The sequence below is a fragment of the Haemorhous mexicanus genome, chromosome 1 (assembly GCF_027477595.1).
Source record: "Haemorhous mexicanus isolate bHaeMex1 chromosome 1, bHaeMex1.pri, whole genome shotgun sequence".
In the NCBI taxonomy this organism is placed as follows: Eukaryota; Metazoa; Chordata; class Aves; order Passeriformes; family Fringillidae; genus Haemorhous; species Haemorhous mexicanus.
The window spans coordinates 20,456,668-20,468,014 of record NC_082341.1 but is presented as its reverse complement, the minus strand read 5'-3'; the positions used below and the strand labels follow the sequence as shown (position 1 = coordinate 20,468,014).

The 11,347-nt window shown below is 39.9% G+C and overlaps 1 protein-coding gene across 1 annotated transcript in view; it reads left to right on the top strand.

Annotated features, from left to right (window-relative positions):
- Nucleotides 1–302: 302 nt before the first annotated feature.
- The window catches only part of LOC132325154 (macrophage mannose receptor 1-like), a 52,787-nt gene continuing 41,742 nt past the window's right edge, over nt 303–11,347 (top strand). The window contains exons 1-4 of the mRNA XM_059842160.1: nt 303–884; nt 4,631–5,032; nt 6,509–6,682; nt 10,479–10,640. Coding sequence (XP_059698143.1) covers nt 824–884; nt 4,631–5,032; nt 6,509–6,682; nt 10,479–10,640 — 799 coding nt within the window. The 5' untranslated portion in view covers nt 303–823. The remainder of the gene's footprint in view (nt 885–4,630; nt 5,033–6,508; nt 6,683–10,478; nt 10,641–11,347) is intronic.

Below are 11,347 nucleotides of genomic sequence, written 5' to 3'. Positions count from 1 at the left end.
GCCCAGAGAGCAGGCAAGGTTTTGCCTTTCCCGCTCTGATTCACGAGCAAGATTTGAGTCCCGCTAACAGCAGATAGTGCCATCACTGTCGGCAGAATAAACAAACAAACAAACAGATCGGCTGAAGTTCATTTATTGGGCTTCAGACAATGCCTCTTAGGGTCCTTAAATCCCCTCGGCACTCCGAGCCCCGGCCGCGCCCCGCTCCCGGCGGAGCGACCTGCTGGTGCCCGGGGGAGGAGTGATGGGCACGGGGGCGCAGCCCAGATCCCGGGCTCCCGAAAGTAGGTCTCTGCTCCTTCTGCACTCCTCGCTCTGAGGAGCAACCCGGGCGTTCGAGCAGGGGTTTTCTTTGAAACTTGAGTTTCATACCCCTTATCCTTCTCCTTTCCTTACCCCAGAAGAAAAGGAGAGGGATATCCTCCTCCCTCCGGGCGGGGTTGGCTAGTTTTCTTGGAAGACAAACCACTGACCCAGATGCAACGCTGTCAGAGTCGCAAAGGGGATAAAAGAAAAAAAAAAAACGCCACACACAGCGGCGACAACAAAAAAAGCAGCGCTCTTCTCAGTTATCACCGCTTTATCACCTGCACATGCCTGGAAGAAGGCTCTTTCCTCCGCTAAGGGAGAAAAATCAGCTTAGGAAAGCAAAGTTTGAACAGCGAATTCCTGTTATTTCAAAACGCCCCATGTGACAGGATATTTCCTTATCATTTGGAGCCCAGAGTTTTCCCCTGATCCACCAGCACTCCACAGGGGCGGCGGAGCTGCCCGGCGGGACGCGCTCTGCTCTCAGCCGCGGGCGCTCGGGCGGAGCGCGGCCATGGCTCCGTCCCTGCTCCTGCTGCTCCTCGGGCTTCTCCCCCGGGCTTTTCCGCTGCTGGGTAAGTGTCCGCAGGGGCTGTGCGGGCGAGGCCAGCCGAAAAACGAGGGGTCACAAAGAGCCGAACCTGCTCTGTGGCTGGCGGGGGGCGTGGGGAGGAGCCGCGGGTGCAGGTGAAGCCCACGACCATCTAAAGCCTCTGCGGCGGGCGGGCGGCTGATGGAGGCGGCCTCCCCTCGGGACCCCTTCTTCGCCCTCATCCAGAGGTGCCCGGCGGGCAAAGCTGCCTGGCACGGCGGACTTTTTGGGTGCCCTTGGCTCTAGGGACGCCGAACTGGGCTGTCACCGGCGCTGCCTCAGTTTCCCCCACCGCTCCGATCAGTCCCTGATTATTTAACACCATCACCAGCTTTCCCTCACAGACATGCTCACGGCAGAGGTTTGCAGAAGTGCCCAGCACTGGGGCTGTGCCTGTCCTCCAGCCCTCTTGGAAGGGCCCTGCTTTTGACAGATGGCTTTCGTGGGGGGATGTTAGGGTAGCTGAGGTGCTGGTTTGGATAGAGGTGTGAGAACAGGGGGAAGTTGTGTTGCTTGGTGATATCTGGAGTTTGTACCCACTTACTCTGAGATTTGCCATGATTTTCAGCTCACAGCTACTTTTCAGTGAATGTTTTGCACCTGTCTTTTCTGAAAACCTTTCAGCGTCCTCTGCTCTCTGGATTGAGATCTAGCAATGCAAATCTTTGTAACACTGCCTTGTAACCTTTCTTTGTGTAACTAGCAGCAATCAGTTTAGGCCATCTAGTAGGCAAGAACCTGTGTAGGAACACAGTCATCCTACCTACGTCTGCCTCCTTGCTCTTTCCTCTTTGCTTCTGTCTTTGGGTCTGTTTTTCTGGTGCTCCCCATTAGTGTTTCACACGGGTGGCATTTCACTGGCTGCTCAATTACTTCCTTATTTACACTCACATAATCTGTGATGGTTTCGAAATGCTGCAGAGTGGGAAGTCAGTTTGGCATTCTGGAATCTCTACCATGGAAATTATACTCTCCAGTGAGATTCTGCAGTACTTGGCACAATTCTTAAATACAACTTGGGGCCAGAGATAGATGGCAAATAGTCACAGTGTGGTGAGTAACGAAAAATGAAAGTCTGTGAGAAAATTTTTTTGGGATCTGCTTGGGACATTTGAGGGAAAAGATGCTAGATCTCCTTGAATGGCTGCTTGTGCACTGGTAGTAGTGAAGTTGTTTCCTAAGCCTGGTATTTTCAAGACCTTCCTTCCAGGGGTAAGTTTCAAAATATGAATTACTGTTAGAAATAAGTTTAATTCAAAGTCCTAACATTGTGGTACTCATGAGCACACTGTGGTGGACCTAAAGTGTTCCACCCACGGTTCATCTGTGGCGAAGAATGGCACCTGTTACAGAGCTCTGTAACAAATGTTACTGCAGAACAGTGAAACACAGCTAATGGTGCTATGTGTGATTCTGCTCAGCCCATTTTACAGACACAGCTCATCATGTTGGCAAGAGCTGTATCAAGTGTTTACAGAGAGGATTTGGCAGGGCAGAGGAAGTGCTGCACGGATACCTGGCTTGTTTCTTCTAGACTATCTAATTACTCACACAGATACTGTTATATGGGAATCCCCTTCAGTGAGCAGGATGGCAGAATAAACAGAAATAAAGCTGCAAACCTGAGCAATCCAGCACGATGGCCATGGATTAGAGAGGAGCAGCACTGCGGGAAAGGAAATCCTGCAATTACAGCCTCAGCCACAGTTGCTCCAGCATCCTGCTCCCTCTTGCTCTATTCTCCTGTTTTGGTGTCAGCTTATTTTTGATGCCTCCTTGGCTGAGTTGGCCTTTTAGCTGCTTGCATATGTACTACTCCCTGCATTGGGAATGTGCCCTTGTATAAGCAGGTGGGTTGGGTTTACACACTTCTAATGCTTTGTAAAGACACCATCAGAATAGTAGAGAGCCTAAGTTTTGTGCACCTCTCCACCCCCACTGGCCACACTGCTTTGTTCAGCTTTTTAACTTCTTTCTTGAAGCCAAAACTCTGCACCCTCTCATGGTTGGATGTAGTAATCCAAGCTTTTGAACTAGAGATACTTTTTTTCATGTGAAATAGCATCTTCCCTTTAACACCACAAGAACCAGAAAATAAGGACTGTTATTTTAGGCCACAGATACAATTTTAGCAGTTTGAAAAATCAGGTAGTGTTTTCTACAAATGTGAAATTGTTTGACATCTCTTTTATCCAGAAACTTTAAACATGATTTCAGGAAAAGGAGAGTTGCAAGCACTGCATATATCAGTTTACAATAACATTGTGTTAAATGCTAGTAGAAAAGCAGAATAAAAAGAAGTTGTCACCAGCAGTGATAATTATACATTTCCTTGTATTGTCTGTGAGTAAAACAGATTGGCAAAAGACAAAAATTTCCGCCTCCAATGCTCATCAGTTTTACATTACTTCCCAGTGAGTTGGAAGCCAAAGGACAAGAGAAGGAAGCTGAACTATAGATGAGATACGTCTAGGTCAGCTCTTTCTCTGAGAGAGAGGTTATTTGTTCCCAGATTGTTCTTTTTGCAGAAAAATATGATGATTTCCATATTAAAGCCTCAGCAGAGAAGGGAAGACTTTCTGTGGTTAACCTGTTTTCCCCTTAACTACTTCTCCATTATTGAATTTGTTTAGTTTGGTAATCATACACTAAAATAAATAGTATTTTAATCAGCTTCCATCCCCAGAGCCACATAAATTAATATTTCTCCTTCCTAGCTCATAGCCCAGTTAAAATACAGCTTTAAAATTTTGTGCATCCTGTTACCTTATGTGAAAGAGCATGATAAAGTTGCTGTGGCAAAAGGTATCTCAGGTGGATCAGAGAGGAGAAATTTACAGTCTTTCAGCAAGACTGGCTCAGAAATGTTACACTCATAGCACATCCAGGAGCTAAAACTTTTCAAGTGGCTACAACTTTGAAACCAACCTTGAATATGTGAAAATGCATGCTGTGAAGCACTGTTTACTAAGAGGGAGCAATAACCTGGGAAGCTATGAAGAGCTTTATTTATTTTCATAAGTCTTGAAGAGGCATTAACTGGAGACGGCAAATCCCATTGCTGTTGGTATTTCATTCATAATAGAGAGATGCAAGAAAGAAGTCACTGATTACTGAATTGAAAAACATGTTCTACGAGGAGTATAAACCTTAAAAACATATCCTTCTCCTCAGTTAATGCCTTAAAGATTTTAGCAGGGCTTTTGGGAACAGAGCTCCCCACTGTGAGGAAATGGAAGAACTTAGTGACTGTTGTTATCTCCCCATACTTGGGAGCCAGTGCTGCTGGAGAGTTCAGTGGCAGGATTTGCTCTCTACAGTGTCCATGTTCCCTCATTTCAGTAATTCCCATGGGTACAGCTTGGATTAACACCATGAGTGTGTTTTCTCTCTTCACTTTAACCCATGCTTTAAACCTACAGGAGACACTAGGTCTACACCTCTGCTGCCTTATGCTTTTGTGTGTAGATGCTTTCACTTACACAAACCAGCTGAAATGTCCTCACATCGGAACTAGTTGCATCATACAGGCACTTCAGCAGGAGTAGGTGTAGTCCACACCTTCTTTTGCTGAACAGATGATGAGATTTTCACACCAAGAGAAGTGTCCAGATTCATATTTCATTTAGATAGCAGGTAAGGTTACTTCAAACCAAATAATTCCAGTGTTTTCTGTTTTTGTTTTTTTGTTTGTTTGTTTGTTTTTTTTGTTTGTTTTTTTTTTCACAGATACTAGCACCTTCTTAATATATAATGAAGATCACAAGCGCTGTGTACTGGCTCAAAGTTCTAATTCAGTGACTACTGCTCCTTGTGTTCAAGAAAATGAGTCACAAAAATTCAGGTGGGTCTCAGATCACCAGCTTATGAGCATAGCATTCAAACTGTGCTTGGGAGTGCCTTCGAAGAAAGACTGGGTTCCCATCACTCTGTATCCTTGTGACAAGGCTAGTGAACTTCAGCGATGGGAATGCAGAAATGAGACTCTCTTTGCAATCCAAGGGGAAGATTTGTTTTTCAACTATGGAAACAAGCAGGAAAGGAATATTATGCTGTACAAGGGATCTGGTTTATGGAGTAGGTGGAAAGTCTACGGAACCACAGACGATCTGTGTTCTCGAGGCTATGAAGGTAAAGTTCCGTAAATTAATTTCTGTATTTCAAACTCGTTTTTATGTGTAGATGATTAAAGTATTTAGAAGTGTAGAAGAATTTCCTTAATCTTCTTAATGATCAGTGAGTGTGAATTCAGGTGAATTAAATAATACTTGAGTGGGTGTGCCTTTTGTTTTTTGAGTGCTTCAGTTTAGTTTTTGTCAAATTTTTCAAAGTGCTGATAGATGATTAACCATGCACGGTAGTGATTCATTTGGAGAGAATAAAAAATTCTCTGTTTGTTCAAAATATGTGTATAACTATTACACAACAGTTGATGATAGCTTTTACTCTTTACTACATGTGTACAGAAAGACATAATGTAAGTGTTTAGTCTGTTGGTTATATTTTTTTTTCCTTGGGGTGCAAATATTAACTGGCAGTAAGATATATGTTAGCTCTTATGTAAATTTCCATTGCATTGCAGATGTCTTCCTAGGTGCTTGAAGGGAGTCTGAGACTTGGTGCTAAAATGTTAGACAAAGGAAAAAGATATTTTACATAGATAAATTTGAAAAAGTTATGTATAATATATCTCTATATATATTCATTCATCTCAATATATATATATTCATTAAAAGTATCTGTAAATGCATTTGACTTCCCATTTAGTATTCTTTCATAAACAGAAATGGGCACAGAGGGAGATGAGGATGCAGTTTCTGTGGTTTACACTATGGCTGATTACAGTACTAGTCCTTGGCAAAAAGCCAAAATAGAAGAACCCTAGCAAAGCAAATTAAGTGAAAGAAGGCAGGGGGGAGTAGTAATAATGTTCTGCTATTCCTTCCTCCTCTGTTTTCTAGCAGCTCTGTGAGACAGTGACCCTGGTATGTCACCTCTCCAAAAATCCCTGTCAAGTCCAGTTCCCCTGTATGTCCTTCCATCAAAGAATGTACATTACATGTGCACACCCAGAAAGCTGCTTCAGTTACTTTCATAAGTTCCATTGAGTCAGGTTTCTGATAAAACAAAAAGTATCTTTACATGCAAATATAAAATTTATTTGGGCATAATATTTTGGAGTTACTCTATGGCACATATCTTTCAAGTTTACATGGACATGCTCTTCCATGTCCAAAATGATCAGCAGCTGACTGGGTTATTGACAGAAATTCAACAGTATTTTGCACTTTAAAAAATGGCAAAAGTGTATGTGTTTTGTACTTTTGATTGCTGTGCATGGGAAATTCAGCATGGGAATGTTCTTGTCTTAGCTCAGTCAGTTGTGGTCTGTTGTCTCCCTTAGCAACAAAAATTTGTCTCACTGTGAACGTGGGTATCAGCTTAGACCAAGAGTAAAATGAGCAATGTTCCAATTCTAGTACAGTTGTGTACCAAGCTAGCAAGCTTTCCTTCCTCTAATATTTGTAATAGGATCATAAAGACAAACTCCTATATATCTCATGCTTATTAATTTTTATGCATTTTTGAATTGTTGTGTCTCCTTAGATACCTACACAGTGAAAGGAAATGACAATGGAGCCCCTTGTGTATTTCCTTTTAAGTTTGGTGGTAAATGGTATGCTGACTGCACAAATGCTGGCAGATCAGATGGCTGGTTCTGGTGTGGAACCACTTCGGACTATGATGTTGACAGGAAGTATGGATTTTGCCCAATGAAAAGTAAGCTTTTTACATTCACAGTTCTGCTGTGCTGCTACTCAGCTGCCTGGAAATATGCCCATAACATGCGCCTTACAGTTTGAAATGTCTCTGTTTTGCCTGCTTTCCTTTTAAGAGCAACATAAATATCCAAATATAGGACCCAGAATAAAAAAAACATTGCTCAATTTTTTTTGGGTGAAAGTATTTTATTCGTATTCTGGAATCTCTATGTACACCATTTACTTAAATAGAAAGGAAATTAGATGCTTACATTAGCATAAGTATATATAAAAGGTAAAAAAGTAGAAATCTATGAAGTGGAACTGAAAGATAGAATACAGTTTAATTGAAAATTAAAATTACTTTGGAGAATGAGTTGCCTTTTAGACATGAAGGAACTTTCATGAACTCTTTAGCACATCCCAGTGTTTCCCAAATCTGTGTACTATATTTTAGTTCTGTCTTTTAATTCAAGTAGAAGTATTTGTATTCTAAATTCCCTGGTTTGCATATACTTGGTGTTTTAAATGCAGCACGATCAAAATGCAGAACTTTATTTAGAAATGTTGATCTTACTTTAAGTAAATAGGAGTAATTTATGCCTGCATGTATTTGAACTCTTTTAAATTTAATGAATTTTCTCTGGACCTCTGTAAAATATGTACTAAAAATTTTGTCTGCAAGCTGCTTCTTCTGTCATGCTGAGAAGGGTAGCACTTTCCCCTGCTTTCTTCTTTATTATTGTGTTTTGCTGTAAAGCTCCAGCTGACTGCAAGCAGAGATAAGGAGAAAAACACGCCTTTCCTTTGATGTGAAGAAAACTGTTTGGGTTGATCTTAACTGGTTTGATGACAAAGTACTAGTGTCCTTGCCTGATTTCCATGAATGTTGCATTCAGTATTTCAGAAAATAAAAACTGCACTTTTTTTTTCTTCTGTGCCAGTATCATTTTCAGGACAATAAAAACATTCTGGGAATATCAATCCCATTAATAAAGCACATACAAAGCTGACTTAAGAATACTCCCAGCTCAGTATCATTTGAGTACAACAAATAGGAGGCATCATTAAAATTTTGTTTAATTCTTTGGCATAATTCAAGGAAATCCATTCAGATGGCAGTGATTGTTTTAGGAAAAAGTTGCTTTATGCTGACTGCCTGCATGTTTCCTTCCTGATTCTTCAGTACTAGCTATAAAATATTCAGGTTTGGGTCATATATTTTAGTGAGAGACAGGCCATAGTAGCAGAAGTTTTAGTCATCCCTATGAAAGAGAAATAAATGAGATGTGAGAGTGTGATAAGTTAATAAACTTCAGCAACACCTTTCAAAATAGGATGTTTAAGTTTGTGTGTGGTAATGTTTATTTACTAAGAATAAAGTGTTGTTTCCTAAACTGTCTTAAACGGATCAAAGGTGCAAGCATGAAAATATGTGATGCAAACTCTTGCAGCTGCTCATACTGGGGCCAGGACCTTCAGTGAAATGCCTGTGGCTGACCCAGTCACTTCTCATTGTGACCAAAACCCCCTCAGATGCTCTCCAAAATGAAGAGGGCACGAGGCTGCACCTGCAACAGTTATTATAATCAATAGAGGTGGAGAAATTTTATCAGTGGAGGTGACATAATTGTGATTATGACCCTTCATTTGGTGATTTAGAAAGAGATGTTGAGACAGTAACTGCAGAAGCTTAAACTCTAAGGAAAGGAACTGAGCAGTGTTGCTACAGCAAACAATTTTTACTAGCCTAGGAAATGCTGCTTCTTTGTAGGTTACAGCATGTCTTTTTGAGCTCTATGCAGCATTTCAAGGAAGGTGTTGGGAAGAAAACAAGTTGCACAGTGTAAGACCATCAGGGGAGTGACTCAAGGTGTACCTACAGCTCTCTTCCAGTGGGGAAAAGTCCATTGAGGCCTCTCTTGATGGATGAATTGAAGGATTCAGAAACCCTTCTGAAGGGTTTTTTTATGCATTAAGCAATGCATAAAAATACAGGTGACTAGGACAGAAACAAAACCTGCAGAAAATAAATGCATGCTGAATTCATCTGTGTAGGGATAGAATTCAGCTTTTTATTAATTTTCCACTTATGTACTGAGGACAGGTGTGATTTAACATTAATTTAGCTCAGGCACTAAAATATATTATTCCAGAAAAGTGTTTCATGTTTTTGGTTCTCTGGGGAACTAAGCTTTAAACAATAGCATACAGATTTTCCAAAATCCTGCTCTTCAATCTTGCATTTGAGCTCTCAAAACTCAGGCATCTTAAAAGCAAATTTTCCAAGACTTAGAAATGAGTTTAATTTTTATGAAAGGCCAAAATTCTACAAGAGAGCACCATATGGAAGTCAGCTATAAATTGTGAGACAGGAGAACTGAGGTGGAAGGTTGGATGAATGCCCAAGACTTGTTTACCTCTTCTCTGTAATAATTGCACAAGATTTATAAACGCCTTACAATCAAGTCAGAGCCAGTTTTCTTTACTGAATTATAGATTTTACTATTTTTGCAATATTAATTTTATCCCAGGCTTGTGTACAAGGATTTATGGTCTTTTAGAACATAGTGTAGCAAAGAAGTTTTTATTCTGATAGTTATAAAATATTTTGGACAGGAGTTGATTTGTGGGTAGTGATAATCATATGAAAGTTACCATTTTTACTGAAATGTCATTATTACAGTAGGTTATATTTTATTTCTTTTAAAAATAAAGATAATGTGAAAAGAAACACTTTATATAATCTATAGATAATAAGATTTAATACAGGAAAAAGTGGAACTGGTAAGTGACCTCCTGGTATTTAACATGTACCATGCTTTGTTTTGTTTATTGTACTGTTTCCCTCTATTTTCAGACTGAAGTATTCTGAGCATTCTGAATTTAGATAAGACCTCTTTCTCTCAATTTTTTCAGATTGCAACTTGAGAAGCTGATAAAGGCTTCAGGAATTCAGGTTTTTTTTCCTTGTTGGCAGACATGCACGGATCTCTCCTGTGTTCTGCTTCAGTCATGCAACTTTATTCCCTTTACGTGATATTTAGCTCAGTGCTGGGACCTCACGTAGGTTCCATTTTTGGCAGATCAAGATCACACTGTTTTCTGTTGCTTGTTTGTGGAGAAACAATTGAGATGAGGCAGGAGAGACTGCAGCAGTGTAAAGAGTGTGGTACCTTCTGGGGCAGCTTTTACTGTTGGGTCCTTTTGGGTGATGCTTTCACTGGCATTGCCTGGAAGTGCCAATTCAGGCATTCAAGGAGCTCAGTCAGGCTCTGTGGCAGAGGAGAAAGTCATGCCATGTCAGACACATGCTTAAGAAATCAGGAATTGCAGGGGAATGTGAGATGGATACTGATGATGTCAGCTTTGCATTCAGCACTTGGTCTGATTACCACAGTCACAGTAAGAAAATCCATAGCCACTTTACATAGTGACCCAAATTAGTAAATAAAAATTGGGGTTTATCTCAGAAAAAAGGTCAGCTTGATATACACCTTAAATAGCATCAGCCTGAAAGTTTTTAGTCTTTTTCTCCACATTCACAAATCAACTCTTTTAGCCTGTTTTTAGCCCCTTATTGTTTACCTTAAACAGCAGATTCTTTTGTACCAGAGAAAACAGTGGCCTTGTTTCATACCCTGTCTACTGTCCTGGATCTACTATTACCTTAGAGAACCTCAGGATTCCTTTCAAACCATTTGTCCATAGCAGCGTTCAGGCATTTTTTGGTTTTTTGCTACACAATTTTTTTGGTATATTTTATCTGTCTCTGTCTTTATGATGAATTACAACATTTTTGTTTCTCCCTGTAGTTACTAGTAATGATTTGTGGAACACAGACCCTTTAACAAATGTCCAGTACCAGATAAACTCTGAGACAGCTCTGAAGTGGCATCAGGCAAGAAAAAGCTGTCAGCAGCAGAAGGCAGAGCTATTAAGCATCACAGAGTTACATGAACAAACATACCTGACAGGTGGGTTAATATTATCCATTGTTCCCTTAAAAAAGTGTGTTATTGCAACAGTGGCACTAATATGGCATGTTCCATCTTGAAGATTATATTTGTTCAATTCTGGTAATTACTAAATTGAAATAGTTATATTGAATTATTCATCTGGAAATATAGGACAGATATATTTAATTTATCATTATTAAATATTGCCAACTAATAATGACATAAACATACAAAAATTAGGTAATGTAGGCAATAAAGAATGAATGTTGGAATGCAGAAAAATGCAAAATAGTTTGTAAACTGAAGATGTAGGTACCAAGATTGCATCCTTTTTGCACTCTTCTTGTAGTGTGTATTAGTCAGCAGTTTAGCCTATTTCACTAAAGCCATCGCATCTTCAGTATATCCTAAAATATGAAAAGAAAAAGAAATAATAAAAAAAAGTACTCATAAATATTCTCTTTTAGTGTCAATCTCCTTCAATGTTTTTGGAAAGAGTTTCCACACTTCCCCTATGAGAACATTCTTAAATTTTACTTGAATATATATTTACATTCTACATTGAGAAAATACTCTTTATTATCTTCTCAGCCTGTGTACACACACAAAATAGTTCACTGATTCATCTATTAAATAGATTAGAAAGTATTTTGAATATGGTACATCAATTGAAAGACAAAATATTCTATACCATAAGCTATATGTTGTACTCTCTAAATTTGTAG